We start from the raw sequence: 12,837 nt of genomic DNA on the forward strand, positions 1-12,837 counted from the left end.
AGTTCAAGTAATCAATACACTTTAATAATGAAAAAAATCCTTGAAAATGAATAAAAGAGAAACTTAGGAAATTCAAAAATTGCCAAAATTTTAAACACAGGAAAACACAAAAACCTACATAAATACAATTACATACTCCAAAGCCAGATACCATCATTAAAAACCAAATCCTTCTTGGAGTAGGTTTTCAAGTTTAGAAAACATATAAAATAAAACCTCTTAGACATATAGGTAAAAAATAATTCAAGTCAGAAGGATAAGTTAAATTTTATGGGAAACAGATAATACTGGTAACTTTACAAGCTTTTTTATGGGTCTCTAACAATTTTTAAGTCAAAAGAGTTCCGCATTGACTTTTGAAACATAAAAGACTGTGTAATCTTTTTGACACATAACTCAGAAGTAAAAACTATCAAAAAAGTAAGATAACATTCGAGGAACCAAAAGGACTTTACCCTGATATAAGTAAAAATTTAGGACAAATTAACTTGAACATAGTTTAGAATTAAATATAAAGAAATAAAAGTTAGCATGAGAACATAGTTTAGAATTAAATATAAAGAAATAAAAGTTAGCATGATTAGAATTTGACTAGTACTTGGGGAAAAGTCCTTTCACATTTGTCTACTTCAGAGACAATACTATTTACTAAATAATTTATATATGGATTTTACATATGAAAAAATGTGGTTTCAGGAAGCAATAGTTTTTTTTTTAAAGATTTATTTATTTATTATGTGTACAGTGTTATGTCTGAATGTTGCCTGCAGGCAAGAGGAGGGCATCGTATCTCATTACAGATGGTTGTGAGCCACCATGTGGTTGCTGGGAATTGAACACAGGACCTCTGGAAGAGCATCCAGTGCTCTTAACCTCTGAGCCATCTCTCCAGATCTGAAGCAATAGTTTTTTTATGATTGTGAGAAACTAGTGTTGCAATGTGATACTGTTTGAAATGTCACTATTTAATAAAAAAATATTAAAATTCTAGCTGTAAAGCATTCTTTATAGAGAAGGAAATAGCCTACATTGAAGGCATATTATCTCTTTATTACATATATCACAAAGACAAAAACATACAAATATTTACATAATTTTTCTTAGAAAGAGTACACTTAAAACATTAAAAGGCACTGTAGAAAAAATACCAAGACTCTCAAGAAAAGATGGCCATCATTCCAACAGCTGAGTGCTTCTGCTTTTTCTTAATATCATTTCTGAAATGGAGAAAGAAGAATGTGGATAGAGACATTCTATTGTTTTTATTGAGAAAAACTCACTATGTTAGCCATACTGGTCTTGAAGTCATGAAATCAAGTCATCCTCCTGTTACAGTCTTCTGTACTACAAGCTGACATGTTTCTTCTCTAGACATATCTGCTAGGCAAAAGTCATAAAAATACAGAAGCTCTAAATAGGAGAAAATGGCTAATCTTTGTGTCAGTAGTCCTATCTCCTATGAAAAGTTACTCTTTACAGCTTACAGTAAGGGAAAAATCACCACTTTTAAGAATTGTTTTAGTGGCATTAAGCCTAGGGCTTCATGCACACAAGGTAAGTGCTCCACCGGTGAGTAACATTATGGCAAATTTCCCACATGTCTAATCATTTAACCTTTAGTATAAGGATAAGAAAATTGATACTTGGCATTTGAGATCTCACCATTTTTGGCTAAGTATTTTAAAACTAATAATACAAATTAACTGGGATGTTATCAGGAGGCATTCTGTTGGTTTTATATAATGCTAAGACAAAGGATGAACAGCAGTGGTGACCCTAATGTGTCATTCAAGTACTTTTTCTCTTTGTCTGTTTTTCGACCAGGTATCATAGGCAGCCCAGCTGGCCTTGACCTTGTGATCTGATCTCACCCGAGTCCTTTGATTATAAGAGTGCACCTCTATGCCTGGGTAAGCGCATTTTTTCCTTAGTTGTTACAATTGTGATCTATGAGTCTTATGGTAAAAGTTTTAGTCCTTAAGTACATCTTGGTAAATTTGCTTGACTACATTCTTCAGGTAGTTGTCCTCCAATGGCACTTTAGATATAATTGCAGCAATTTCATCATGGCTAGAAAGGACAAAAAGACATTAATTACTTTTCCTGAAAAACTTACACCTGTCACTATTCATTTCCTTGGATACCATCTCTGAAGTTCCTAGGAAGCACAAATAGATATATTTCTGGAAATAAGCAGAACTTTAATAGAAACTGTATTCTAAAAATAAAACTGAAAAACCAATTCTGAATATAAATATAAAGTATCTAGACCTGGTTGCTTTTATTGTTATTATTTGCCTACACTGGTAGATAATATACATAGGCCCTTGTACATGCTCAGCAAGCATTCTACTGCTGGGTTTTTGTAAAAAATTTTTTTTTAGATTTATTTATACATGCATTTTATGTATATGGGTGTTTTATATGCACATTTGCACACCAGAAGAGGGAATTATATCACATCAGACTAGAGTCAAAGACAGTTGTGATCACCATGTGGATGCTGGGAATTGAACCTGGGTCCTCTAGAAGAGCAGCCAGTGCTCTTAACCACTGAGTCATCTCTCTAGCCCCTACCACTGGGTATTTAATAAGTTTTTTTTTTTTTTTTTTTTTTTTTTTTTTTGGTTTTTCGGGACAGGGTTTCTCTGTGGCTTTGGAGGCTGTCCTGGAACTAGCTCTTGTAGACCAGGCTGGTCTCGAATTCACAGAGATTAGCCTGCCTCTGCCTTACAAGAGCTGGGATTAAAGGCATGTGCCAGGAATGGCACATGTGAGGACAGATGCTAGAGCAGGTCAGAAGAGGGCATTGGGTCGCCTGGAGGTAGAATTACAGGTGGTTGTAGGCTGTCCTATGTGGGTGCTAGGAACTAAGCCCAGAAGGGCTTATAGAAGAAAAGCAAGCATTCTTAACTACTGAGCCATCTCTTCAGATCCTGTTTTCCCTACCCCATAATGTATTTGTGTTTGTGCATGCATGTACATGTGTATGTGTGTGTGGGTGTAGACCAAATGTAAACAAAGTGTGTCTTCCTTAGTTGCTCTCCAAGTTATTTTTTGAGACAGTCTTTAACTGATTGGCTAGACTGGCTGTCTAGTGACTCTCAGGTTCCTGCTGTCTCTACCCTTCTGAGAACTAGGGTTGTGTATGTGTACCACTTTACCCTGTTTTTACATGTGTGCTAGGGGTTGGAAGACAGGTCCTTATGATAGTGTGGCAGGCTCTTTACCAATTGATCTGTCTCCCTGGTCTCCAAGTTAATTTCTTTAGCTATAAAACTCTAGACTGCTGTTGTTTGCAGCTTCTAATATGCCAAAGTGTTGCCGAAAAAGTTACAAAGTAGATCATGACCTAATGGGGGTAATCTTGAACTTCGGATCCTACTACCTCTTCCTCTAAGGTTGGTAGGATTACAGGTGTACATCACCAGTAATTTAATTTAAATGGTGCTGGAAATGTAACCTAGGCCTTGGTGCATGTTACCAAACTAAGTTATACCTCTAGTTCTAAAATTTTAACTTCTTGATTACTGTCTTAGGGAGAAGTGTCGAGAAACTGAAGCCATTATAAAAGATTAGACTGTACTCCAGAATCCACTGTCGACAATAATAGTATCACTCACTTTAGAAGAACAGATACAGGATAAGGAAGTCAGAAAGAAGTGACATTTGTCTCTCAATGTGTTTGGTGACACTTTCAAGGACCTTTGAAATGAAATAAGAAGTGTACCGAAGTAACTGGAACGTCTATGGAGTTGGATATTTACTTACCCAGTGTTCCCAAAGTGATTTTGAATGGTAAATGGTAGTGGGGCCAAGGGATAATGGGCTGAGAGAGAAAAAGTTATCTCAAATTTTGCAAATGCTGCAGAACTGGAGAATAAAAGTCTCAATCTACAAAAGAAAAGATACACAATTAAAAATATAAAACCAAAGTAGATTAAATCATGAGCATATTTTTCTTTTATACTTGCATATGAAACTTAGGTGAATGTTATTTCTTGCTCTTATGAAATAGAAAGGAAGGTAAACCATCTGGAACAAGATATTATAAAAAAAAAGATAATAGTTATTTTCTAATTGACAGTAAAGAAATACATTGTGTGTGTGTGTGTGTGTGTGTGTAAAAGAGTCGGGGAGGGAGAAAGAAAGAGGAGAGACATTGTACGAGTATGCACATGAACAGTATGCATGGAGGTCAACATCTTGGGACTGATCATCAAGTATCTTCCACCTTTTGTGGGAGACAGGGTCTCTCAATAGTCTCAATAATCACTAAGGCTAGGCCTGCTGACTCTCAAGATTCCAAGGATCCATTTCTCTCTGCCTTCGATATTGCCACTGCTAGGATTATAAGTGCACGCTATAACACTAGAGTTTTTTGTTGTTTGGTTTTGGTTTTTTGAAGACAGGGTTTCACCGTGTAGCTTTGGAACTTGTCCTGGCACTTGATTTGTAGACCAGGGCTGGCCTCAAACTCACAGAGATCCAACTGCCTCTGCCACCCAAGTGCTGGGATTAAAGTTGTACGCCACCATCACCCCGCTTTTTTTCCCTTTCTTTTTTTCTTTTCTGAGACAGGGTCTCTTTATGTAACCCTGGCAGTCCTGGAACTTGATATGTAGACAAGGTTGGTCTTGAATTCAGAGATCCTCCCAACTCTGTCTCCATAGTGTTGGAATTACAGACCCTCACCACCATGCCTGGCTCCTACTGGACTTTTTTTTTTTTTTGGGGGGGGGGTTGAAACAGGGTTTCTCTGTGTAGCTTTGAGCCTATCCTGGTCTGGGTTCGAATTCACAGAGATCTGCCTGCCTCTGCCTCCCGAGTGCTGGGATTAAAGACGTGCGCCACCAACAACCCGGGCTTTTAATGCAAGGGTTCAGAGAATCTGAACACTTGCAAGTCTATTGCTTTATTGACTGAACTCTTGAGTTTGTTTGTTTTTTTGATTCACAATCACATGCTATAGGTGGTAATTCTTGGCACACTCTGGAGTTTAAGGCAGGAGGATGACAATACTTTTGAGGCCAGTTTGAGTTACAATGTGAGTTGTTCTAGGGAGAAGAGAGTGATGGCTCCCTGATTAAGGTGTTTCCTGCTCTTCCAAATGATTGGAGTTAGGTTCTCAGCATTTGTATCAGGTGGCTCACAACTGCCTGTAACTCCAGCTCCACGGGATTCAATGCCTTCTTCTAGCCTGTTCAAGCATTTCACACATGTGACATACATTTACATATACACAAATACATGCAAATGTAAAATAGAAAAAACAAAAAGCTAAGTGAGATGATGCATACCTATAATCCCAGCACTTGAAAGGTAGAGACAGAAGGATCACTGCAAGCTGGACAGTGGACAACATCTCAAAACATTAAGTTCTTGAGTTATCTGCTATTATTGTTTGAACATATCCTTTTATATTCATATGTTGAAATCCTAACTTTGATTATCTCAAATGTGACCATACTTAGAAATTAGGTCATTGAAAATTTAATGGGTTAAGATGAGGATCTACTACAGTAGAGTGACCCTTTGTCTGGTATGACTGGCACCCTTATTAAAAGGGAAATTTAGACATAGATATAATGAAAGAATACTATGTGAGGACGTAGATAACAAAGTTATGCATTTAGGTTCCCAAATAGCCAGTAAACCATCACAAATTGGAGAGTCATTCACAGCTCTTAGAACACCATCCCTACTAACACTGACCCCTGACTTCTAGTCGCAGAATATTAGATCAGTTAACTTTCTGCTAAAGTCACTAACATATAACACTTCATTCTATCAGCTCTAGGGAACTGAATATACTCACTCAGTATTATTCATGTTTATATCCATTAGGCTATAATTTGGCCCCCATCTCTTTAAAAATTCAATCTCTTCTCCAAGAAGTCTGCAATGGTTCACTACCAGTGAGAGTTCTTGAAGCATCTAAAAAAAAAAAAAAAGAACAAAAAATGACTTTGTGTGACTCTGTGTGTGTGTGTGTAGGGATGTATCTCAGTTAGGAGTTCAGGCCTAGTGGCTGGAGAGATAGCTCAGTAGTTAAGATTTTCAGAGGACCTGGGTTTGAATACTAGCACCCACAAGATGGCGAAAAATCATCTGTAACTCCAGTTTGAGAAGAATTTGAAGACTTCTGGCCTTGTCATGCAATGCACACGTGTTCTCACAGATATATATGCAGGCAAGACATCTATATACATGAAATACAAATAAATCTAATCAGGTGATGGTGGAGCATCCCTCTGGAGAGACAGAGGCAGGCAAAGGAAAAAGAAAAAAAGAAGGAAGGAAAGGAAGGAAAAAGAAAAAAAAAATCTTGTGCAGTTAGTGGTTTGAAAATATTTCTAGTTTATGTAATATACCTATGGGCTTGAGGCCAGCCTGGTCTACGAAGGGAGCGGGAAGGGGAGGAGAGGAGAGGAAGGTAGAGGAAAGGAGAGGAGAGTGAGTCTGGGCCTAGCATGTACAAAGCCTTAGGTTTGATCCCCAGAACTATATAGATGAGGCATGGTAGTGCATGTCCATAATCCAAGCAATTGGGCAGTGAAAACAAGTAGGTAGATAAGGAATTCATGGACATCTTCTGCTATATAAGTCAGACCAAGCTACTGAGAGCCTGTCTCAAAACAAAACCAAATAGCAACAATACCCACATTATTTTAAATGTGAACTAAAAATATTAATTACAAAAACTACTAGGCTGTGAAGGCACATGCCTTTAATCCCAGTAGAGGCAGACAGATTTGAGTTCGAGGCCAGCCAGGTTTGTAAAGCGAGTTCCAGGACAAGAGCTACAAAGAGAAACCCTACCTCAAAAACAAAACAAACAAACAAAAACAAAACAATAAAAAACAAAAACTTTTCAATGTTTAATAATACCAAAAATATTGAGCTGGGTGTTGGTGGCGCACGCCATTAATCCCAGCACTTGGGAGGCAGAGGCAGGAAGATCTCTGTGAGTTTGAGGCCAGCCTGGTCTGCAGAGAGAATTCGAAGACAACATTCAAAGCAACACAGAGAAACCCTGTCTTGAAAAAAACAAAACCAAACCAAAATAAAAACAACAATTGTTTTTAATATTTTTAGGATACTATAATGTTTGTAGAACTTGAATTCTGCTGTTTGGGATAAATAGTGTAGGACTTCCTTTAAAGGCTTTATCAGACTTTACCTGGGGTACCTGATGTTGTGTTGTGCATTTCTTCTTCCAGGACTCTTGTTCCTCAATGTACTGAAAAATAAGTTCATGAACTAAAAGGGAGGAAGGAGGAGCTTTATCTTCTGAAGGGAAAAAAAAAAAAGGGTATTATTTTATTCATGTATTTTAATAATGTATATTACATAAACTAGAAATATTTTCAAACCACTAACTGCACAAGATTTTTTTTTCTTTTTCCTTTCTTCCTTCTTTTTTACTTTTTTCTTTTTAAAATCAACACAGGGTCTCTTTGTGTAGCCCTGGCTGTCCTGAAATTTGCTCTGTAGATCAAGTTGGCCTCGAACTCACAGAGGTCTACCTGCCTCTGCCTCCCTAGTGCTGGGATTAAAGACATGTGCCACCACTGTCCAGCTATTTTTTATTTTCAAACAAGTCTATAAGATATTCAGTTATGGGGGTAGAGAGATGGCTCAGTGGTTAAGAGCACTGGCTGCTGTTGCAGACAACGCTGGTTCAATTCCCAGTACCCACACGGCAGCTCACAACTGTTGGTAACTCCAGTTCCAGGGCATCTGATACCAATGTACATAAAATAAAAGTTGGGTAAATTGCACAACACTTAATTTTTCTGATCTGTAGTTCCCTTACTGATAAAACAGAAAATACTATCTACTTTTAGCACTGATAAAAGTAATACATGTGCCTGGTATAGATTAAATACCTATAGCACTAATTTCAAGTATAGAAATAACTATCATTAATCATTGTTCAATATCTAGTAGTAATAAAATAATTTCTTTTAAAATCTCAATATTTAAGAGACTATACAAGCAGTTTTATGTCTAAAACACATTTTAAAGAGAAACTATACCTATAAGTTACCAACAAAATTGGAGGCTTAAATGTTTTGAACTTACCATCTAACAAAGACTGAAAATTGAGCTCATTAATCTTCCTGGAAGCCTTGTCCAAGAAAGGGAGACCAACTGAGGAAAATCAGAAAAAGATTTTTCTTTATCTCCTCTATCATTTCATCCGGATCTTATGTAGCCGATGCTAGCCCTGGATTTTTGATTTCCTTTTCCTCAATCCATCTCCTGAATTACAGGCACTTATTATCAATCTTGGTTTATGCAGTGCTGGAGACGTTCATGAATGCAAGGCACTGAGCTATATCCTAGTCTCAAATATTTCCTTTTTCTACTTTAGAATTGTCTTCTTCTGAGGTAGCAGGATTCTTACCACAGGCAGGTGAAGGTTGATTCTTGAATCATATTATTTTCTATATATGGTAAAGGCTCCCCTGACATTGTTTAATGACATTAATTTAGTGGACCTTTGAAAGAAATTAAACTTCAGTATCTAGCATATATATATATATATATATATATATATATATATATATATATTTTTTTTATTTTATTTATTTTTTTTTTTTAAGTTTTTTTCCTTTTTAAAGTAACCAGACTAGGTGTGGTTAGGACAGCTACTTCCTCTAGACTCTAAGTTATTTCCTGCTTCTCAAATTCTTATTCTTTTTTTGTTGTTGTTGTTGAAAGTGTGGTGATTTGAAAGAAAATGGTCCCCAACGGGAGTAAGTAACACTATTAGAGGATGTGGACTTGTTAGAGTAGGTATAGTCTTATTGGAGGAAGTATGTCATTGTGGAGGAGGGCCTTGATATGCTCAAGCCATGCCCAGTGAGTCAGACCACTTCCTGTTGCTTGCAAGATGTAGGACTCTCAGCTACTTCTCCAGCACCATGTCTGCCTGCATGCCACCATGTTCCACCATGATCATAATGGACAGAACCTCTGAACTGTTAATGTTTTCCTTTATAAGAGTTGCCTTGGTCCTGGTGTCTCTTCACAGCAATAGAAATAGAATTAGCAATAGAAATCCTAACTAAGCCAAATGTTTTATTAAATATTAGCTATGCATTAGGTACTACAGATAGCATGAGAAAAACAGAAGTGAGGGCTAGAGAGATGGTTCACTTTGGTTCTCAGCATCCACATTAGGCTCACAATCTCTTGTGATTTCAGCCTGAGGGGATCCAATGGCTTCTTCTGGTCCCTATGGGGTCCTACACATATAACATACACATAAAATAACATAAAAAAATATACACATAAAAATAAAACTTAAAAAAAAAAAGACACGATCATGCCATATCTTGTACATTGACTCTGTAGTGCCTAGAGATTTATAGCTACTCTGATTACAGATAAAATTTTTGCTCTGTTTGTTTTTGAGATAGGATTTCTCTTTGTAGCCTTGGCTGTCTTGTAGACCAGGCTAGCCTTGGACTCACAAAAAACCACCTGCCTCTGCCTCCCAAGTACTGGGACTAAAGGCATGTGCCACCACTCCCCAGCTTATACAGAGAACTTTTAAGGAGATTACTTTTGTCCCCCTTCTCTCCACAATGTTTCAGATGGAATCCAAGGCCTTAAGTATACCAGAGCAACTGTTTTACCACTGAGCTATATCCCAAGGCTAGGACTTCATTATTAAGGACAAAAATTAAATCAATTAAGACTAAGAGCCATTCAAATAAATCCACACACACAAAGTGGGGAGGGAAAGAACATTATTTGGATAGAGAGAATTTTATCATCTGAAAGAACTCAGCAGCTGCTATATTTTGATTCTTATTGTTTGTTTTTGTCAACTGAAACAGTGTCTCACCACATAGCAGATGATCCTACCCCAGCCATGCCAACAGGCTCAGCTGTTTCCTGCTAGGATAGCAGTAGAGTATAAACATGGCATGCAGGAATCCCTGAGTCAAGCTCTAGCAAACTTCCCAAACTATTATCACTAAACTAACTGACCCTCTTAAGATTCTCAGCAGTATTACCATTTTGTCAGTAATTATTGTAATTAAATATGGTTTTTATCTTTAGTGAGTGCAGCCATGCATTTCTCTGGAGAGGATTATTTTAGCTTTGCTACTTACCTACTGGTTCTCCAAAGGTGATGGTAAGTTCTATTGAGTCATAAACAAAGGTAAATACAGCTTGATCATCGCTCCACTCAATGACATCCCACTCAGACAAACTAGAGAAGGATAAATAAGAAAAACAAGTAAATCCATCATTTCTTTCTTCCTTCCCAGTATTTATCCAGGAAATTACTAGCCCAAATCAAGGATTTCTGATACTGTTCAAATAGTACCAATAGCAGCTACTGTTTTTGTTCCCCACTGGATTGGGAAATAATATTTCAATTTAAATAATTTGAATTGCCAGGTGGGGGGGGTGGTTTACACATCATTTTCAATTCTAGCCCTTGGGAGGCTGAGACAAGGCAGATTGCCTTGAGTTTTAGATCAGCCTGTGTCATACAGTGAGATGTCTCAAAATACAAAACAAGCAATCACTCGGCAATACACATACTAAAATAAGAAGAATATAGACAAGATTGGTCTGACCCTTGTGCAAAGATAATACAAAAATTTGTGTAACAGTCCATATATACACATGGAGACTGGTCACCAATGAAGACCTTTTGAGGAAAAACAACATAAAACAAAACCCAGAGAAATAATGATTGTACAATCTTGTACTTTGTTGGCTGCCTGGCTGCCTATTACTTTTTCTTTTTTTTTGAGTGAAGTTCTTGCTGTATGCCTCTGGTTGGCCTACTACTTGTTATGTAGATGAGGCTAATCAAGAACTTATAGTAGTACTTCTGCTGTCTATTTTTTATATGTATGTGTATATTTATGTGTCTGAATGTATTATGAGTATCACATACATGCAGGAAGCTGTTGAGGTCAGAGGACTGGGACTGGAGTTACAGGTAGTTGTGAGCTATCATGTGGGGGGTACTGGGAAGTGAACTGGATCTTCTGCAAGAGTAGTCATTGTTCTTAACTGCCAAACTAGCTCTCCAGTCTCAAAAAATAGTTAAAGATATTTTCAACTCAACCTATGGCCCTAAATGTTTTTACTATAGTTTTGAAGTACACTGACTGTTTTTTCAAAGGCCATATTATGTACTACAGGTCAGTGGTTCTCAACCTATGGGTCTCAACCCCTTTGGGGTTAAACAACCCTTTCACAGGGGTTGCCTAAGACCATTGGAAAACAGACATTTACATTATGATTCTAACAGTAGCAAAATTACAGTTATGAAGTAGCAACAAAACAATTTTATGGTTAGGCGTCACCATGACATGAACTGTATTAATGGGTCATCACATTAGGAAGGTTGGGAACCAATGCTATAGGTTCTTAAAGCCCATAGCAACTGTTGGGTGTTGGAGTGTGGGTGTTCTTGAGAAGCTGAGGCACAATGATTGCTTGGATCCAGAAATTTTAACCAGTCTTGGCAACATAGGGAAAGCCCATCCCACAACATTAAAAACCCGAAAAACCCTCTAAGAATCTATAGCAGCATATAAAGCACAGGATAGAACAGAAACTGGATGACACCTGCTTTTTCTTACCTTGCTTGATCCAGTAATTCTTCAGTTTTATTTGTTTGTTCTTTTATAAACTCTATCTGAGCAAGGGTCTGTGTTTTCTGTGCCTCCACTTCTAAGAACTTCCTACAAATAAAATCAAGTATTTGTTAGTGAGCTCAGAATAGTAAAAAATGTTTTGAGGATGGGGCGATGACTCAGTTAATAATAGTTTCCTTGTGACAGCTTCAGGACCCGAGTTTGGATCCCTGGCACCCAGTGAATGCCAAGCAAGGTTGTGTATATCTGTAACCTTAGTGCTGGAGACTCATAGAATGACGGATCCTGGTGTTAGCTAGCCAGCGAGTATAACCAATTGCTGAGCTCTGGGTTCAATGAGAGGCTTTGTTTTAAAAGCTAAGGTAGAGGCTGGCCATGATGGTGCACATCTTTGCTTCCAGCACTCAGATGGCAGAAGCAGGCAGATCTTCATGGGTTCAAAGTCTGTCTTATTTACAAAGTACGTTCCAAATCTGCCAGAGCTACAAAGTGAGACCAAGTCTTAAAAAAAAAAAAAAAAAAAAAGTAAGGTGGAGAGAGACCAAGAGATACCTTTGTTACTTCCACATACTGGCTTCCACATACATGCAGATACACATGTACACATATGCACTACAAATACATAAATTATACATTAAATGTCCTTTTTAGTTTGTTTGTTTTTTTCTGAGACAGGGTTTCTCTGTAGTTTTTTTTTGGAGACTGTCCTGGAACTCTCTTTGAAGACCAGGCTGGCCTCGAACTCACAGCAATCTGCCTGCCTCTACCTCCCAAGTGCTGAATTAAAGGTGTGCACCACCACTGCCCAGCACATTAAATGTCTTATGATGAGGAGTTATAAGCTAGATAGCTGTCAATGAGATAATGTTTTTTAAAAAAACCTTAATATAGGTCTATTTAGAAAACGTATATTATATCATTGTCTCACAATTTCAGATCAAGAAGAGATCTTTGGGGTTCCATGTTTTTAAAACATAATTATTAAACTTTTATTTTTATTAAAAAATGAATACAACATCTTAACACATATAACCTTTTTGCATTTTTGATTATTAGAGTTAAATGTATCTAACAATTTTGAAAGTTGTTTTTTTTAAGATTTTATTTATTTATTATGTATACAACATTCTGCTTCCATGTATATCTGCACACCAGAAGAGGGCACCAGATCTCATAACGGATGGTTGTGCGCCAC

General features: G+C 37.3%; 1 protein-coding gene across 2 annotated transcripts in view; it reads right to left on the minus strand.

Annotated features, from left to right (window-relative positions):
- Positions 1 to 1,029: 1,029 nt before the first annotated feature.
- The window catches only part of Knl1 (kinetochore scaffold 1), a 65,467-nt gene continuing 53,659 nt past the window's right edge, over positions 1,030 to 12,837 (minus strand). Inside the window, exons 20-26 of one of the 2 annotated variants that reach the window (XM_027422181.1) lie at positions 11,628 to 11,729; positions 10,134 to 10,234; positions 8,089 to 8,157; positions 7,184 to 7,293; positions 5,819 to 5,937; positions 3,772 to 3,894; positions 1,030 to 2,070 (exon numbers count right to left, since the gene is read on the minus strand). In XM_027422181.1, the coding sequence (XP_027277982.1) occupies positions 1,971 to 2,070; positions 3,772 to 3,894; positions 5,819 to 5,937; positions 7,184 to 7,293; positions 8,089 to 8,157; positions 10,134 to 10,234; positions 11,628 to 11,729 (724 nt within the window). In that variant the 3' untranslated portion in view covers positions 1,030 to 1,970. The remainder of the gene's footprint in view (positions 2,071 to 3,771; positions 3,895 to 5,818; positions 5,938 to 7,183; positions 7,294 to 8,088; positions 8,158 to 10,133; positions 10,235 to 11,627; positions 11,730 to 12,837) is intronic. The other variant, XR_003486575.1, reaches the window with a different exon arrangement.

Source organism: Cricetulus griseus, chromosome 6 (genome assembly GCF_003668045.3).
Source record: "Cricetulus griseus strain 17A/GY chromosome 6, alternate assembly CriGri-PICRH-1.0, whole genome shotgun sequence".
NCBI classification, from domain to species: domain Eukaryota; kingdom Metazoa; phylum Chordata; class Mammalia; order Rodentia; family Cricetidae; genus Cricetulus; species Cricetulus griseus.